Raw genomic sequence first — 19,521 nt, forward strand, 5'->3', positions numbered from 1 at the left:
AAAAATCTGCAGGCAGAAGGATAAACTAGGTGACTGTCTGAAGAGGGCTTCTCCAATCCTAGGACTCTATGACATTTGACTTTTTTCTGTTTCAAATGCAAAGTACACCAGAGACTTCTGGCCTATTCAGGTATTGAATGACTTTTGCTCTGTTCACTTTGCATAAAACTTTCTCTTAAGGGTTTTGGGCTTCTATTTTTTTTTCATTTCCCCTCTTCTCTCACACCAGTGTCTGTCCCATACAGTTAAGCTTGTCATCTTTGGGGATCTGATTTTTCACAGTCTATGGTGAAAACCAGGCCCAGATACACTAGGAAAGGATAGAGTGCCTAGAAAGAACCCCACCATCCCTCTGGTCTAATCGCCAAGAAAGAGGGGGTTCTCAGAAATGCCATGGGGAGAGGAGCTTAATAGCCCAGTGGTTAGAAGAGCAGGCTTGGGGGTCAGGTGGCCTAGGTTTGAATCTTTACCAAGTGTGTGAGCTTGAGCAAGTTGCTTCCTCAGCCATAAAATGAAGTTAACACTTGTTGTGGAAATTGAATGTGGTGATGGTACATGAAGGCACTTTGCACAGTGCCAAGTGCTTAGAAACTGCTGTTAACATGCCCTTGTCTACCTTCTTCCTGCTTCAGATGGTTCCAGACCTTGATCCACCTGTTAAAAGGCAACATTGGCACAGGACTCCTGGGGCTGCCCCTGGCAGTGAAAAATGCAGGCATCTTGGTAAGGGTCTGCCTGGTGGAGGGAAGTATCATGACAAGTTTTGGGAGACAGTGGGTTTTCAAAAAATTATACTTCATTTAAAACATTGTAAAATGGGAAGCTTTTGAAAAAAAATTCAGCTGAGAAGAAAACAAAATCCAGATGTTCATTTGTCTAAAGATATTTATTGAGGGCCTTCTGTGTGCCAGTAAATAAAGCAGACAGAAATTCCCGCCTTCACTTCCAGGTAGGGCAGATGTCCTTAAAATGTCTCAGGCAGTTTCTGTCAATAATGGTAAGGAATGAATTAGTGGCATGAGTCTGTCCATTTTCTACACAGTCCTTCCACACCCCAGCTCTGAACGGCCGACTCTGAGAATGTTTTCCTTTTACACTTCACCCCCTATAGACTGTCCAAAGCCGTTCTGGTTTCTTTTGGAGTTGGAGATGGCCCCGAGACGCAGATTGGCCTTCGTTAAGGGCAGTCTTTCTTGATCCGGTATTGCGTTAAAGAGAACTCCCCTCTCCCACACACCTCTCCACCCATCTCTTCTTTCCAGGCATTCTTAGGAGCCTTCTGTTCTGCTGGGCAGGAGGCTTGGAACAGCCTTGTCTTGTGTCGTTCTTCTCCACAAGATAAATCCTCTCGAAAGCCTGCTAAGGCTCAGATGGTACCGCCTCACTGAGCTGATCTCTGGGATCACATTTCTGTTTCTAACGCTGTGCTACAAGTTCTGTCATCGCCAAGTGCCTTAGTAGCGTTGTGATCATTTGCAGATCCAGCCTCTGTTGGCTCACTCCTAATGCTCCCCGCTTGTCTCTCCCTCTCTTGCCCATGTCTGTCCCCAGATGGGTCCCCTCAGCCTGCTGGTGATAGGCATCGTGGCCGTGCACTGCATGGGCATCCTGGTGAAATGTGCTCACCACTTCTGCCGAAGGTGAGAGTCCCCTGCGCGGCCGCTCGAGGGATGCATTGTCCTCTTGGGTTCCATCACCAAGCCTGAAAGTGCGCACTTCCACCGACCACTCTGAATGCTCGGTGCTAGCCGAGGGTGGCTGCCGAGGTAGTTTGTGTTCTTTTTCAGCACGTGTCATCTTTTGAGTTTACTTACGTCCCATGGACAGAGCACATTCTAATTTTACGTGCTTTGTAATATTTACCCATTGAAATGATTCTGCCAAATCATTAATTATAATGAAAGTGAGTGTCCCATTGACTTAACACTTCTGCTCCTTGAGAGCATTCAGTCCGGGAATCAGTGGTATCTCCAAGATGACAGATAGGGAGTTGACCCAGGTCTCATTGAACTCCATCTGTTTCGTCATTGTCTAACCCACGCGCTCTGCCCTTCCTCTGTCTCTCCCCGCCCCCCAGACTGAATAAGCCCTTTGTGGACTATGGGGAGACAGTGATGTACGGACTGGAATCCAGCCCCAGCTCCTGGCTCCGGAACCATGCACACTGGGGAAGGTAACCGGTTTCCTCTCTCCTTGTGGCTATGGCCTCCCAGTGTGGAGGTCTTCAGAGAGGTGGGTGACATGTGGGAGAGACTGTAAGTAGTGGAAAAAGCATCATTTGGGTCAGGACTTGTTCTAGCTCAGCTCTTCCAGTGGGAATCTGTGTGATGTTGGGCTGTGTGACTCTTCCCTTCTCAGGGCCTCAGTTTCTTCACTGGTAAAATATGCAGCATGAAAGATCACTTTGACAGTCTATGACCGTTCCAGCTTTGACAGTCTATGACCAGTGATTATGTTTCATTCCTTCATTTGTTCAGCACATATAAGTAATCTCTCAGGAGTGGTACAAAACAGGATTATGTGGTCCTGTCCATCCAGGGGCTTATAGTCTTTCTGAGGAAAAAGGTGCGTGAGAAGCTGGTAAACAAGAGATCAGGAATAGTGTAAACCAGTAGGAAGAGAGTGTCCTGAGCTAGAAATACATCCTAGGCCCTAAGAGGGGAGGAGCTTTCAAGATTCTCTTGTCCGCTCTGCCAGATGAGAAGCACACATGGCAGGTGCTTTAAGGGCAGGGACGGGAGAAGGAAGGCTTCAAGGAGGACGTGAGATGAGCTGGCGAGGTGAGCTAGAACAAATGGGTTTATTAGAGAAAGAGACATTTTCGGAGGTATTTGGAAATTTCTCCTTATGGTGATTCATCAGCTGCGTGAAGGGAAATAGTCTACTTTTTGTTTTCTATTTGAGGAAACATCATATTTAGATGTAGAAAGTTGATACCATGAAGGGCCAACTCCTTTTTATTTTTTAAAATTGAACCACAGTAAAACTGTGTTCTCCAGAAAAACTCCTTTTTGTGGTCATAGGGAGATTTTCACCTTCACTGATTGTCAGCGTCCTCCTGTGATGCAGCTTTATGTCATTCTTTTGGCAAAATTTCTGTGATTGGGAGAAGAAGCCACATTGCCAAGTGACCACTGTTGGTTGGTTGGTCGTTGGTTGATTCTTCCCTCCCTCCGTTGCCCTCTCTCCTTCTCTCCTTCTCTCCTTCTCTCCTTGTCTTTCCCTTCCCCCTTCTCTTCTTCCTCTCTTTCTCTCTCTCCCTCTTTCCCTCTCTCCCCATGGCTCCCCTTGCCCCCTTTCTTCCTCACCCTCTCACTCCCTCCCTTCTTTCCTTTAATAAAATTAATGTGTACTCATGGTAAAAAAAATTTTTTTGAACAAAGTATAGGACATACAGTGAAAAATAAACGTGTGTACTGGTCATAGTTGGCCTGGGAATACTTTTGGAATTTCTCTCTCTACAAATACACACATGTTCTTAGTTTTTTTATACAAATTAACCATACTGCATACTGTTTGGAAACTTATTTTTTCCCTTAAAAGTCAGTCATGTCTCTATCAGCACATACAGGGTTAGCATATGCTTATTACCTGCTGTATACTATTCCATTTAAGAATGGTCTATAATCATTCTCTTTTGATGACCTCTTAGGTTGTTACCAGCTGTTGCTGTTGTAACAGTGCTTCAACCAGCAGTCTGTTTGGGTATATCTACTTCTGTGTACTTATGTGAGAGTAGGTTGGTTCTTGGGTCCGAGTTCTAGAAAGAGACTGTGAAGGGGTCCACTTCCTGGGCTGTTATGCTGAGAGTTACCAGTAGCTTTAGAACAAACAGTGTGAGATGGGACAGGCGGGCCCTGGGGAGGGGCTGGGCAGTGGTCCTGGGGTGTGTGCTCAGCTCTGGCCTTTCCAGTCTTGGGATTACCTAACCTCATACAGCATCAGACAAGAACCAGGAAGGGGACCTTAGAAATCACGCGCTAGCACCTCCTTCACCTTCCTCCAGAGCTCCAGACCGGTGGCACCTAGCACGTTTCCTCCTCTCACCAGGGCGCACTCATTCCTGTCACCTGATGGAAAGGGTCTGTGATGACTGGGGCACGAGCACTGTTCAAACACCTGTCTCTGGGAGTCTTGCCTTTTCTCGTCATGATCTTTGTATTCCTTCCCTCTCCACCCTCAGGCACATCGTGGACTTCTTCCTGATTGTCACGCAGCTGGGATTCTGCTGTGTCTATTTTGTCTTTCTGGCTGACAACTTTAAACAGGTAGGGAGGACCCTGGTTAAAGAGAGAGAGAGAGAGAGAAAGAGAGAGAGAGAGAGAGAGGCAAGAGATGAGTGGACTTTCTGTTTAGGATTCCTTTTCAAACCAGTTTTGGTCAACAAAATAATTAAGATTCTTTACATAGAACACCTTACATAGAACAGGGTCTTTTGTTTGATTTCATCGAAAGATCTAGGGCATCGAGAAACCTGAAGATGTCGTCTGTCCTCCTGTCATTAGGTAAGATATGATCAAACGCAGCTCATCCGGTTGGGTTGCTATGGTAATTATGAAGATCTCCAAAGATGGTTCACCGACCACAGATTTCGGTACGGCCTTGTTCACATGCTGAACCTTTAGTTAGGAACCCCTTTCAGTGGGAGGTCCACTGGGCTTTGTCATTGAGAAGCTTTTTCTCTTTCTTGTCTTGCCCTCATTCTAGGTCATAGAAGCGGCCAATGGGACCACCAACAACTGCAACAACAACGAGACGGTGATTCTGACTCCCACCATGGACTCGAGACTCTACATGCTCACCTTCCTGCCCTTCCTGGTGCTGCTGGTTTTTGTCAGGAACCTCAGGGTCCTGTCCATCTTCTCCCTGTTGGCCAACATCAGCATGCTGGTCAGCCTGGTCATGATCTATCAGTTCATTGTTCAGGTATGAGCCCAGCCTTCCTCCTCCATCTGTTCAACAATCAAAGAAACAAACAACACAACCAACTAGAGTGTAACTAGGGGTGTGTTACTTCTGTGTGGTATATTTAGCTTAGGGGTTCTCAACCTCGGCACTATTGACATTTTGGGCAAGATGCCTCTTTTTTCGAGGGGGGCTATCCTGTGCATCATGGGATATTTTGCAGCCTCCCTGGTCTCTCCCCACTAGGGGCTAGTTGTGACAATCAACAATGTCTCCAGATGTTGCCAAACATTCCTGGGGGGCAAAATCACCCGCCTTGAGATCACTAATTTAGACTTTTCCCAATTAGACAGTTCATGTATGATCATCGTGTAAGATTGGAAAATAGAGAAAAATATTAAGATGAAAATAAAAACCAGCTCTTCTAACCTATGTTTAGATAAAATAGTCCGTTACTACTCCAGTTTTATGTTTATTTGCCAATATTATAAATCCAGTTATTGTTCCTTTTTGCACAGCCCATGTGAGCAGCTCTGTGGAGCAGTACACGAGATGACATCTATGTATATTAATAGATAGGTAGATCAGGCTGAGGAAAATGTTCCCTTACATACTGGCTGTTTCTGGACAAGACAATGCATTTTGCCAAAACTTGAGAAAAGGAAAAGAGTGAAGGCAGGGGAATAAAAGCATAACTTTAAAAAATGCATTTAAATTTAACTCCCCAAATAACTCATCAATACATACTAATTAAAATGCAGACAACACAAGTACCTGTTGAACCCGACATCACTCACCACCCTGAGTTTCCTCCTCTCAGGGATCCACTGGGTGTGATTGGTCTGTCTCCTTTTAGGTCCTATGAGTGCATTACACACCATATTAGTATGCACAGAAATGTATAAAACAAAAATACGTTTTGTTTTTTTAAAACATAATTTAAAAAATTATTATATGTAGTTTTTGTTTACCTTGCTTTTTTTCCCTTGACGATGCCTCAGAGAGCTTTCCATGTTTTTTTTTTCCTGATTTTGCCCCTGATTTTGCCTCATTCTTTTCAATTGCTACATAGTCTCTCAGAATAGATGTACCTTAGTTTATTTAATTAGTCCCCAATCAGTGGACTAGCGGGTCATTCGTAATTTTTAGTATTATTTCAGTATTATGAGAGTGAATTTCTTTATGCCTTCCTTTATGATGTCATGAATATTTCTCCAAGATATTTATCTAGAGATGCAATTGCTGAAGAGTATGTACTTTTGAGTTTTTTATATTGTCAGGTTGTTTTTTCCAAAACAAATCTACTGATTTCATATAGACTCCCTTCCACAGTACATAAGTTTCCCACCCTAGTCAACACTGGCTATATCAGTCTTTTTAATTTTGGTCAGTCTGAGAGGTGAACATTACCTCATTTTCACACAGTCTGCTTAGCAGGAACCCAGTTACCCTCTGATGTGGTTTCTAGGAAAACATTGGGTCATAAAAAAGTATGGACAGCTGCACTGGAGAAATGACAATGAATTCCTTCCGCTGGTCTCATTCACTCTAGTATCCCCAGACATGTATTCTGAAATTCCGTCTCTGCTACCTTAGCCTGATCCGATGTATGAATTTGGGCAGTAGTCATCCACTAACCAACAGATCGCTCCTGTTTCCAGGAACTTACGTTACACTGTGACTCAGAAATAATTACAGAGCACTCTCCCTCTCGTCTCATCGTCTCATCGTAGAGAAAAAATATTTATTAGTCTGTCTTCATCCCAGGTACTGAAATGCTTCTTGTAAAGAGATCTAACTGATTTCTTAGCAGAGGCTCAGAAAAAAAGTATTTTTAAATTCTTTGTATTTTAGGGAGACCACATATAATTACTTTGAAACCTTTCAAAGAGAAGCCTATTACAGAGATTAATACTAGATCTTCCTTTGTTCACTGATCCTATTCTGTCACTGTTAGAACATGTCCATATTATCTAAATACCTTTCTAGTGCAATCAGTTTTGAAACATGGTAAAAGGCAGTTGAAAAGTCAATTTTTATTTTGACTTAAGCAATGTATGCACATGGTTTAAAAAGCCAAATTCTAAAAGGACGGCAGCTTCTGCCCCACTCCACGTCCTGTTCCTTCAACGCTGGGGACTCCTGTCCATGGTGAGCCAGACAGGATTCTATGTCTGCACCTCCTTGATTGTACAGCCTTACATTGTACCTGCAGTTGACAATTGCCTTGACTTGTTTATTTGCCTGTTTTTTAAATGCTCTTTTTGCTCATTTTACCCATATGTTCTAATAGTCCTGTCATGTACCCATCAATAATATTTTACAAGTACTCAAGTCATTCACAAGAATTAAAAAAGAAAGAAAAATAGAAAAGAAAGAAGGAAAATTAGAGAAAAAAAAGAAAAAGAGCTTGTCTAAAAATTTACCACCTTCCCTTCCAGCTTTATCTGTGTGGAGTGTTTATATTTGTATTTATAGTTGTATTATAGTGAATATGTAAATTTAGAAATTTTTTTACTATTATTTCATAAGCAGTTTTTCATGTGCTACTTAGTTATCTCAATTTTTACTTTTTAAATAGTGCATGATAGTCTGTGGTATAGTTGTGCAGTAAACTGAATGTTCACTTGTTTGGGAACATTTAGGTTGTTTTTAGTTACTAATAAATAGCTTTGCTCAACTTCTTTCGTACTTTGATTATTTATTCAACTCAATTAAATTTCTGGAGATGGGGTTACCTAGGGAAAGAAGGTGACTATTTGTATGCAAGCTCCAGCATTTGAGTTTTTTATGGTACATTGGGCTAGTCCTTCCCCAAAGCAAGTAGGGTTTTCTCAGCCTGAAGGGAAAAAAATACAAAGACTAAATATCCCCAAATCAAGTGTCAAATGTCACACTTTCTCCCTTCTGAGAATCTTGGATTTAGGAAAAGGTATGACCTGTCTGATATTGGGGTTAAAATCTTGAACCTCTGTGTAGCCTTTGTTTTATTTTCTGTCTTTCAGAGGATTCCAAACCCCAGCCGCCTCCCCTTGGTGGCATCCTGGAAGACCTACCCTCTGTTCTTTGGCACGGCCATTTTTGCATTCGAAGGCATCGGGATGGTAAGACTTGCACTGTGATTCTCTGGTACCCTTGGTGTCCTAGAGGTCTGCTTTAAGGAATGCTGAGGAAATGCTATTAGAAATGATCTTCTGAGACTTACGAGCCAGTCTGTGAATAGTGTTTCAGGGATTCTACTGAAGTTCCCCAGCTCCAACATTTGAAAATAAATTGTATGTAATTGCAGAATGTTTACATTCTCCAATGTAAATGACGTCTTTTGCATACTCATCTCCTGTGTGTGCAGTAATTAATAGTACATGGCCATTAGGAATGGAGGATCTAGATTCAGCCTGACTTGGGTGTAAGTCCTCCTGCCAAAGAGTAGCTGTGTGACCTTGTGCAAGGACTTAACCTCTCTGGGCCTTTGTTGTTTGCATCCGGAAAGTGAGCTTAATGATTAGTAGTTTCAGGATTAAATGAAATATGTGTGAAGTGCTTTGCACAGTCCCTGACATATGGTGAGCCTTAAATAATTTTTATTTGCATTAATAATACTGTTGATTTTATTATTAAATCCATAAACATACGAATAATTTCTCTGCCCTCGATCGTTGGTGTGCAGTATTTTCTTGGTGTAAATGAGTAGCCTTCACTCCTAACTCAGCTTCCCCCCATCACTGGTGATTTCACCAAATCTGCCTCTCAGTTGTACCTAAATTGATTTTTATTTGTATTTTTCATAATAAAGGTCCAGAATTCTTCTCTGAAGAAAATTATTACCTCTGCTGGCCAACGGCTTAGGAAATGGGAAGACACTTCTCCTTTCATGGAATATCTTTTTGTCCCCATTTGATTTCACTGTCACCTTATATACTTTTGAGAAAATCTGGCAGCACAACAGATTTTTTGGTCAAAATACTGAGGAATTGCCCCAGTCGTGTTGATGGAATGTGTTAAGGCTCTAACATCACAAGGGTGGCTTTCTGAGTGATCGATCATGTGTAGGTTGTTGTCCTGAGGTTATAAACATTTCCCTATGCTCTTTCTTGGGGCTTCTCATGGACCAAGAAGAATGTGTCACCTGGGTTCACAAATGCCAATGATTTCTGGGCTGCTGGGGCAGAGGCCTGAATGGGCCCACACTGCAGCAGTGAGAAAGGTCCCGAGTACTCAGGACCTGAAAGAAGAGGTTGAGTAAGTGTGGATGGATGCCGGAGACCCTGGTTCCCAAGGAGCATTGTACTATGTTGATCAATTTTCCCTAAGAGCACAGAGCAGAAGTTGTTCCTGCTTCATTTCATTAGCTGAGGCTGGGTGTGGAGTCATTCTGTAATCATCGTTACCTGTTACTGCAAGATTTCTCTGTGTTTTCCGTTTTTACAATAGAAAGAAATCTGTTTTGACTCTTAGTTTGGATCTGGGGGCTGTCAAGTGTGTCCAGGGAAAGTGGCACTGCTCACGGTTTGCTCACGGGGCTCTCTCTTTTTGTGCCGCTGGCCGAGGCCTGGAGGACAGACATGGAGGACGTGGGCTCCCTGCCCTCTCCAGAGGAGGAAATGGAAGGAAAGTTTAGAAAGTGATCCTTATCGGATGTGGATCACTGTAGCTTGGGACCCTTGAGCTGGTGGGGAGGGTGCTGCTGCAGGCCAGCGAGAAATGCCCTCAGGTGCCCTCAGAGCACCAGACTTTGGCTCGTGGTGTCTGCGGGGTGTGTCTGGCACAGACCTGCTCTGCCTCATGGCTGCAGGCCTGTGAGGAGAATGAGTGGAAAGACAACGTTCGAGTTGGTTTGTAGTTACTGCTGTGTTGCTTTTCCTTGTCAGCATGTCAGGTGCAGTTGATGGCAGATTGCTAAGATTGTCACAGTCACACCTGCTGTTTTCCCCATTCCTGTCTTCCTAGTCTTTCCTTTGCTTTAGCTGAAGTTAAAGAATGTCCTCCGCTGTTAGGGAGGAGGTGGCAAGGGTCAATGGTTTGAAACGGGAGCCTGAAAACTGGGTTTTGTTATACACCTTCGTGATCCAGAATCTCCAAAACCCACTATTAAGTCATGCCACCCCAGCACCTCAGTTTTTCTAACTTGGAGGTTTAGCTTGTCACTGCTGGTGCCTGCCTCTTTTTGAGGTAAGGTGACAGGTTCTGGGGACTCGAGCGGCACTTTTCCCTGACCTGTGTTTTGTGTTCTTTGGACAGGTTAGCGGAGCTGTGATCTCAGGTGAGGTACAGCTGCTCTGTGCCACCACCAGCATCCCTTCCAGGTGGGCATGATGCGGAAGGATCTGCTGGTTGCAGGTGGCTGAATGTGGGGTCAAAGAGCACGCCCACCCTCAGGGGTCTTAGAGCAGGAGGCAGAGCACTGGCCCGACCAGGAGTTTCGGCTTCCGGCGCTGTCCGCCCTGCCCATTCAGGACTACCCAGCTTACACAGCAGACGCTAGGTCTCCTGACGCTCTGCCAGCGGAACTTCTGAGCAAACAACTGGCATTTATTTGTTTGTCTAATAGAGGACGGATGTGTTTTGGGGGAATCCTGGGGCTAAAGAAGTTAACTTTTTTTTTTTTTTGAGAATATTTCATTTTTTCTTGGCTATTCATGTGGCTTTTTTCTATGCTTTCTTTTCTCTGTCACTACTCTCATAGGTTCTGCCTCTTGAGAACAAAATGAAGGATCCTCGGAAATTTCCAGTCATCCTGTATGTGGGAATGGCCATCATCACAGCCCTCTACATCAGCCTGGGGTGTCTGGGGTACCTGCAATTTGGCGCTGATATCCAAGGCAGCATAACCCTCAACCTGCCCAACTGCTGGTACGTGAAGGAGGGTGGGAACCCGGGAGCACGGGGTGTTTTTTTAAACTCATGGGCCACAACGTGGGTTCTTCCTCCTGCCTATCCCTGAGGTCAGCCCGCTTCACGTTAGCCCACTGCTGTCCCCCCATCCTGCCCAAGCCAGCACCATCCCTCCTTGGCTGCTCACCAAGCCTTTCAACCCGTCTCCCTGCCTGCGTCTTATTCTTCCCTCCGCTCTGTGCTCCCCGTGGTTACCCGTGTGAGCCACCTAACACTCCTGCACCCCGCTGCTGAGAGAACTCCTCAAAGGCTTCCTCTTGCTCTCCTGCGTGTGCCCTCCGGCCCTTCAGGCTCCAGCCCCATCCCCCACCTGATTCCCCCTCCGTCAGGAGGACTTGGTCTGGGGTTGCTCTTTGGGAGGAACGTTCTCTGCTGACTCACCGACCGCAACTTCAAGTCTAAGTCTGATGCCCCTTCTCTCTGCTCCCTCAGGATCCCATTAGCGTCCTATCCTAATTCTTACTCCATTGTGTTGGAATTGTCCGTGTATGTGTGCTGCGACCTCCCCATGCTATAAGCTCTGTGAGGACAGCAACTCTCTGTTCTTCCCTTTTATCCCGGTACCTGGGGCGTGATCATCACCCAGTGAATGAATGGTTTTTGCACAAAAGTGGGGAATAAGCCCTGAGACGGAAGCGTTTTCTAAATGAAGAAATGTTATCAGAAAGCGACCTGGGCATGGAGGTCAGAGGTGAGCTGCCACATCCTAGCTCTGTGGCCTCGGACAAATCACAGCTTCTCACTGCCTCAGTTCCCTCTTCTGGGAACCAGGAATAGTCATTTCTTCCTGCCAGGAGTGTCATAAAGAACAGATGACGTGCAGGAGAAAGCGCTTTGCGATAGTATGCTGGTGCGACTGAGAAGTAGGCTGCTGCCATGGGCTTTGTTCTTTGTTTGCATGAGTAATTCCTATGGAGGCTCATGCTGAATGGATTGGTTGATCAGCCAACTAATCCACCATTTCTCCCTGGAAATCTGAGCCCAGAACGGTCAAGTATCCAGAACGGTCAAGTATCTACATTCTAAGTAGATGGGGAGGGAGCGGGGCACATATGCTTGGTGCCCACCCTCTGCGTGTCTCGCCCGTGCAGTTACGACTTGCTGTGCAGGTGGGGCCTCCCACCTTGGACCACAGTTAGGAGCTTTTCAGTGTCTCACTTCCCTTACTCTCAGTTGCTGTATTGTAGGGAAACACTGAAATATATTGAAATGCTTCCTAAAAAGATAGACGTCACAGGGTGTGTTCTAAGCAACAATCATTCTATTCTGAAGATTAAAATTTCATTGTGGAGAACAGCTGTGAGTATGTAGACACTGAGACGCTTGTTGAGTGCCCTGGGGATCAGAATAACCTTTCAGGCGGGCCTGGTTGATCTGCCTGTTTGTGGTTTTTAGAGCTCTAATCGGTGAGGCATTGTGCAGGGACAAATTGAGAAAAATGTTTATTCTGTGGTGTCATCAGTGTTTAGCACAGGACCCCCCCTACTCAGGAGAGTTCTGAGTCTGCTGTGTGGCCAGCCAAGTGGTAGTCCTGAAATGGACTGTTGTTTTCAGAAAGTCTTTGTTTCTCTCTCCCTCTGATACCTGCTTTGAGATTTCCCAATGTTCCCGCCCCATCGGGTGGAAGCTCAGCAGAACAAGATCAATGGGTCAGGAGCAGCAGAAGCAGCCACTTAATCTGAAGCCGCAGATAAGCGTCTGTCTTCTTCCCTCTGATATTGCAAGCCCAGCTACTCCTACCTTTCTGTCTCCATCTGGGTGCGAGTCATTTGGCCAACTCTGTAGGTGACTCTCCTGATTTCGGACTTCCCAGCATTCCAGAAAGCTTTGGTGCTGCACCGAGTTTAATTATAGAGCCACCAGCTGATTTTTCCAGAGTTTTTATTATCTATTCTTGGAGCAAGTATGACCTTTTGTCAAACTCAGTCTCTCCCAAGGTGTTCTGCTTATAGCATCAGAACATCTAGGGATTAAGTTCCACCACAGAGAAATTCAATGCACCTATACACGATACAACCACCACTTTTAAATACATTTCCAACAAGGGAGGGTGGCCAGCGTTCCTCACTGCTTAACACATGAGGGTCTCTTTCGATGTGGAGCTTTGCTTAGGGGCAGGGTGGCTTTCCTTTAGTGATCGTGTCAGAGCCATGCATACTTGTAAGACTTGTTTCCTGCTCAGCACAGTCCTAGGCGTGGGTGAAGAGAGAGATGCCCCATGGTGAGTGAACGGTCTCCCTGAGAAGAGGGGAGCAGGCGTGGGAAGACAGCTGTAGTGGAGTGGACGGGTGGGCTCTGCTCCTGCCTCTCGTCCTGCATGGTTACCCGCTGATCCCAGGGAGCTCTGAACTGTGATGGGAAGGATGGGAATAAGCTTGATACATTTTAATTATAAATTTCATTGGTTTTATTTTTGAAAGGATATATGCCCCGGTAAAGATCCCCAATGTTCAAAGGGGATACTGAAAACATTACGTTTCCGCTCACCTCTCCTCGTCCCCAGTTCTACAGTTTTCCATTTCAGAGGCAACCATGTTAACCAGTTTCTCGTGTTTCCTTCTGGAGATGTTTAGTATATGTAAGAATGTCACATATGAAGTATGGGTGAGGGGGAATACTTTTTCCCTTTTTTTTTCTGTTTTCAACAAATTGTAGCACTCTATAGAAAACGTACTGCTCCATGCTTTTTTCAATTGATAATACATCCTAAAGCTAGTTCCGTGTCAGCACTTAAGAGTTCTGCCTCATTCTTTTTAATTGCTGTATGGGGACACCATGATTTATATAACCAGTTCCTTACTGATTAACACTTAAACTCTTTTCAGCCTTTGTACTTAAATAATGCTGCAATGGCATATTTTGAATGTTTTTGTGCACGTGTGCAAATATATCTGCAAGATAAATCGCTACATATGAAATTGCTGGATCCAAAGGACACATGCATTTGTAACTTGGATAGATGTGGCCAAATTGCAAGGGGACCATTTTGCACTCTCCCTGCTAGTGTCTGAGCGTGCAGAACGGGCGCTTGAACATATCTGGGCTCTCTCTGCAGGCTGTACCAGTCAGTGAAGCTGCTCTACTCCATCGGCATCTTCTTCACCTACGCCCTCCAGTTCTACGTCCCGGCCGAGATCATTATTCCCTTCTTCGTGGCCCGCGTGCCTGAGCATTGGGGGCTGGTGGTCGACCTGTTCGTGCGGACTATGCTGGTCTGCCTGACGTGTGAGTAGAGCACAAAAGAATTGCCTTGTTTGTTTTCTCCCACAGGGCACCCAGCCCCTAGGGTTGAGGGAGAGCTTGCATTGCAGTGAAGTTGCCAGTGCTGGGTGAACAGGAAGCTTGGCACGCTGTCTGTTCCAGAGTTGAGGCATGTCCAGAGGGTGAGGTGAATCAATGACATACGTACTCGAAAGGACATGGCAATGGGGACCGTCATTTATGTACCAGTATGGTGTGAATGTACCAGAGGTGGTTGAAAGTCATGGAAAAGACGTATAATTGTTATTCCATATAAAATATGATAACAGCCTAAAAGAGAGCCATTTACCCATATCTGTAATGAATATAGGTTACTTTCATAGCGGGTGCATGTTTATTGGTTTTTTTCAAATAGTCATTTTTGTAGTGTGACAGTCTCTTCCTTAGATTTCATTTTGAGACTGCATGATACTCTTCTAGACACTTTGGATGTTGGTCTACATAAATATGTTTCTGAGAAGTTTTTCTATTGGTTAACTAGGTGTTTGATTTATCACTTTGTGTTCTATTCCTCTTCCCCGGACCGCACACCCAGGGATATAAATTAAGAGACAAGATATCACCCTATTTGCTGTTCGTTGAAACTGGTATAAATTTAAAACATAAAAATTAATTCCTGTTTTTCTCAGATGATGTGAGTTGATACAATAGAGACCCCCAAAGATTGATCTATACTATCTAATTTAAGTTACTATGAGATTTGTAATTGCTTTCTAAATTGAAATGCTTGAATCATATACTTTTCTTTTTGCTATATTTGGCTTTTTATTTTATTTTTAAAACATTTATTCTTTTGGAACAAGACGTCTTGCTTTTTATATTGAGGCTGTCCCAGATATTTTCTTATTAGTCATTCTATCTTTGGAATAAATGTAGGTCTCTATGATTTTTTAATTGAACCAGAATTAAGTATTTAGGGATGAAATATGTGAATGTTATCTGGTTTGCATTCATAGTATGAGAAATCAGAAATGATTTTATCGATTGACTGTTAGCAAGAGAAGGGCAGGCAAGTTACTATCCATCCTTTTCAGCCACCCAAGCAAAATATAGGGAAAGACTAGAACCTATCCCAGAATAGACCTTCTCAAGGGAACAGATTAGTGCTTCTCCCAGACTGGACCTTCTCAAGCCACCTGCAGTTCTTTGTTACTTCAAGGATAGTGGGTGGAAGCTTAGCATCCTAGATATCTGTGTAGAAGAAATGCGCTGGAGCTCTGGAATTAAAATCCTTTCCGTGACTTTCTGATTTAATCTTGGGTGGTACTCCTTCTGAAGATTTATGGCCGGTGGTTCTAAGTAGTTGTTGGGCAGGTAGACACTTGATTTTTCCAGCCCCAGAGAGCTGATGGCAACCAAGAATCTGGCTTCTCCTTGTAGCCTTTATTTGGCAGACCTTCAGTCCTCTCCTAGTCCAGCCTGTAGAAACAGCCACTCAGCAGGTAATCTGGTGGCCGGGATGGTGTATGGTCCACTCCTGCCCCAGAAATACTGCAAGGGAAGGAAGGTTATATCTTACTTTTCCAGCAAATTGCCTTAATGTGTGCAGATAAGATGCTTGGACTCTAATTTTACTCCTGTCTTCTGCCAGCCCCTCTTGATGCTTCGATTCAGACATGTATGTTTCTTCTGTGGAGACGGATTCCATGTGTAGGTGTTTATTTATAATGTGAACTCTCAGGGCCCCAATTCTTGGATCCAGAGGGCATTGGGAGAAATGATGGGGATAGTTCTCATAATTGGCTTTGTTTCAAAGTGGTTCCTCTGGAAAAACTAGGTCCGTCCAGGTGAAATGTTTTGTCACTGTCTAGATGCAGCTTCTCCCTGCCTGAAGAGCTGGGGCAGTGATGCTGGGCCTGCTTCCTCTCACCGCCCCATTTCCTTGTCAAGTCCGGTTTTAGCCTCTAGGAGCATATGTCTTGCTTCCTGCCAGGTTTCTTTCCGCTGCACCCTGCAGGAGCCACCAGTCCCTGATTCACAGACCTCATGTTGTCCTTAGATGCCTCTTGGTTTTTGCTTCACTTTTCCTGGCTCTGTCTGCTCCCTTTTTTCTGGCTCCCTTCTACAGCATGATGCTCAGAGGATTCGAGCTGCTTTTGAACTTCAAGTGCATTCAATTGTTTTTCCCTTTTCCTGTGCTCTCTTGTGGCTTAGCCTTGCACTGCCATCCTATTAAAAGATGCGGCCCCCTTCGTTTCTGAGCACTCTGGCTTCTCTAACGTTCCCTGGAGACTTTGACGTAATTGTGGGATTCAGGAGAGGCATTTCACTGTAACACCACCTTAAATGTATTTCTGTGAGTTCATTTTGTTTTTCTTTCTTTGTACTTGCCCAGCTTTTTGCCCGAGGTTAATTGGTACATGATTTTAGAGCTTTGGTATAACTGATTGTTTTCAGTTATACCTATAAATTTTAATGGCAGCTTGTTTTATTGCTACTGATGGTGTTTTCTTGTCTTTTTCCCAACTTTTCTCCTCTTCCTCACCCTCCATCCCCAAGGGGAGCAAGGCAGTTTCATCCAGCCTCATTTTTTTTTTTTCCACTTGGAATTCAACGTTCTCATCACTTTTCCCTATCCCCCAGTGATTTGCTGTATCTGCTCTTTGATGCTTAATTTCAGACTGCTGAGGAGGAGTGGCAGGGAAAACACGCATGTCAGACAGTGGTGCTCATTTTGTTACGATTTCATACAGGACAGTATTTACTTCCAGCCCAGAGGCTTATAAACGCTGATCGCCTTATGCCCAGAGCTTGTGTAGAAGGAGAGGCTGGCTCTACCTGGGGAGTCTAGAGGTGCAGAAAGAATAGTTCCTTTGGATTTCATGAGGCACTAACCTGTCCTTAGGTGGTTGGTACTAATTCTCTATGGCATTTACCACGTGAAACCTTTCGCTTCAATTAGGTATGAGAATTTCAGAAACCTATTGTTGAACATGTAATATAGAAGCACATCAACTAAGACCCGTTTAGACTGGAGTGCATAGCTGTCAATCATTCCCAGCAGCCAGACCCTTTAGAGCCTGCAGCTTCCAGGTGCAAACACAGTGGCTTCTCAGCACCTGTGGTCTTTCATACTTCGTGGTCTTGCGGATACAAAGAAGAAGGGCAGCAGCATAAATTAGCTGCGCCAGTGCCCCGCCCTCACCCCCACCTCGAATCATCACGAGGCCTCAGTTTCCTCAACTGTAAGATATGAAGGGTATCTGATCGCTAAGGTTTCTCTCAAGTATAAAATTCTGTGATTCTGTACAAGTGCTTTGAGCCTAATTTTAAATTTCGAATAAATTATTGCTCGGAAAAAGAAAGTTAACGTAAACACATTTGAAGAATGTCTGGATCTGGGGTGATTGAAGATGAAATTCCCAATATCCCACTGACTTAACAAAATAATTTCTTTTGCATTTTATCTTCTGTGTTAATCCTCATGGGTGCATGTAAGAAATAGTTGCAATCGTAATATACACATAACTTTGTCTTTTGTACTTTAATATTATATCATGAATATACATATCCTTCATAAATAAGTTCATGACTGCATGATATTTCATTATTTAGGTAGATCATATTAAGGAAAACACTCCTGTAGTGTTGGACATGTAGCCTGTTTCCCTTACTTTTGTACTTTCTTTTATTTATACCCCCACTAAATTATATATCATAAGGCTATAATTAATTTTAAAGCTAGATTTCTAGACATTCAAAAATACCATGGGTAGGCTTCCCCGGCATCTATCATAATAAAATAGCAGAAAGAAGTTCCCGACACAGGAGCTGTAAGTGTTCAGTTGGTGTATGATTTTAGATCATATTTCTGTAAGCGTGTGTTCTCTTAAGTGCTTTCTCCTCTGTTGTGTGTGCGTTAGTCAGCTTTCTGTTGCTCGTCTAAAACCACAGACTCTACAATCCCAATTAGTTCCTTCTCTGAACATGGCCGTTTGCCTCATGTTGCTTCAGCCGTTGAAAGATGGTATTTGTCATCCCCTAACCTAAAGGGAAGGTGTTTGTAATACCGTTGGAGCCCTCTTGACTAATCATGTGGTCCGGTGGAGTTGTTCTCAGTCCCACCTTTCCACACATGCCACATCTCAGCCTCTGCAGAAGGCTGTGGAACTGCCAGTTGGGAGTCTGCTGTCTTCCTCTTTGTATGGGGTGTTCTTTTGTGGGGGAGTGTGCAGAGAGGATAGGCCTAGTTTCCTGAGTCCTGAGATCCCTACCTTCTTGAGTTTCTCTTTCTAGAGGGCTTTAACTCATAGAGTAAAGATACTTAAAGGTTTTAGTTGCTCCCCTATCTTTCCTAAGTACCTTATTCCTGCCTCTGGAATTAGTTAAAACTAATTTGCCTCATTTTGCATAGTGGCAAACAGATGTCCCCAATGTTGAGCGCTTGGGGCTCTTCATGCTAATTTGGTTTGGGTCCCCTTCTCTTTCTCATCCCCCACCATATTCGTGGGAGGCTCACTCTTCTTACCTTCTCCCCCCATTATCTTTCTCCAATGTCAGGCTTTATTTAGGGTTCAGTTGTGGTGTGTGGTCCTTCTAGGACAGGAAGATGGTCTTTCCTTTGCAGCCCTCTGGTCCTGGCTTTAAGAGAAAAGTTCTGTTCCCTTTAAAAATCTCTATTAAGGATATTTTTGTTATGCATGCTTATCTTTTATATCCTTTGTTGTAAAACTGAGAACAAGTTTTTAGATTACTTTTAAAATATGATGAAGTGGAACATCTCTCTCTGATCTGAGAAAAGATTCTGACTGCACAAGCTTCTGTTTCTGTTTCCACTTAATTCTTATCACAGAGTACATGAAGCACATCGGACTTCACTTAACTCATATCATGAATGCACATCTGTCCTCCAGGTTAGTATGAGAGATGGAGAGGGGATGACAGACTCTCGGGGCTGGGAGGGGCCAGGAGGGTCATCTGACTTGCGTCCTCCTGGGGCTCCTTGTCTCTGATAAGGGCCCCTTCTCTTGAGCCGGCTGGAGCATCTGTGGGGACCAGGGGCTGGCACCAGAGGAGTAACTCACACTCCCTTTAAAGGTACAAAACCAGGTGGACTATCAGCTATGTTTTTGGCACAAACCACGTATTGGAAGAGAGGAGTCCCATCGCTCTGCTGTGTCACTTCTGAGCAGCACGCCATGCTTCCCAGTTGACAGTGAGTTGAGAGACATATCCCAGAACACATTCCTAAGTGGCTAAATCTGCATTGCACAGTTCCTTGAAATTTCAGAACTAGGTGAGCCTTCAGCACTCATCCAGTATTCGTGCAATCACCTTATTTCATGGGTAAACACACTGCGGCTCAGAATGGTGAGCTGGTTTTCCCTGCGTCACCAGCCTGCTACTGAGCAGGAGCTGGGAATTATATTAGCTAATATTTATGAAGCACTTATTCTGTGCTTCGTCCTCCAAGTTCTTTACATGAATGATCTCATTTGACCACCCCTGTTTAGCAGTAGGCAA

General features: G+C 44.2%; 1 protein-coding gene across 4 annotated transcripts in view; it reads left to right on the forward strand.

Annotated features, from left to right (window-relative positions):
- The window catches only part of SLC36A1 (solute carrier family 36 member 1), a 217,960-nt gene that overhangs the window by 16,397 nt on the left and 182,042 nt on the right, over nucleotides 1–19,521 (forward strand). For all 4 annotated transcript variants that reach the window (XM_019734297.3, XM_019734300.3, XM_019734295.3 and 1 more), the window contains 8 exons: nucleotides 633–723; nucleotides 1,552–1,640; nucleotides 2,078–2,173; nucleotides 4,184–4,268; nucleotides 4,708–4,926; nucleotides 7,911–8,009; nucleotides 10,589–10,755; nucleotides 13,853–14,022. In XM_019734297.3, the coding sequence (XP_019589856.3) occupies nucleotides 633–723; nucleotides 1,552–1,640; nucleotides 2,078–2,173; nucleotides 4,184–4,268; nucleotides 4,708–4,926; nucleotides 7,911–8,009; nucleotides 10,589–10,755; nucleotides 13,853–14,022 (1,016 nt within the window). The remainder of the gene's footprint in view (nucleotides 1–632; nucleotides 724–1,551; nucleotides 1,641–2,077; nucleotides 2,174–4,183; nucleotides 4,269–4,707; nucleotides 4,927–7,910; nucleotides 8,010–10,588; nucleotides 10,756–13,852; nucleotides 14,023–19,521) is intronic.

The sequence above is a fragment of the Rhinolophus sinicus genome, chromosome 5 (assembly GCF_057876585.1).
Source record: "Rhinolophus sinicus isolate RSI-liver-muscle chromosome 5, RSI-T2T, whole genome shotgun sequence".
NCBI classification, from domain to species: Eukaryota; Metazoa; Chordata; class Mammalia; order Chiroptera; family Rhinolophidae; genus Rhinolophus; species Rhinolophus sinicus.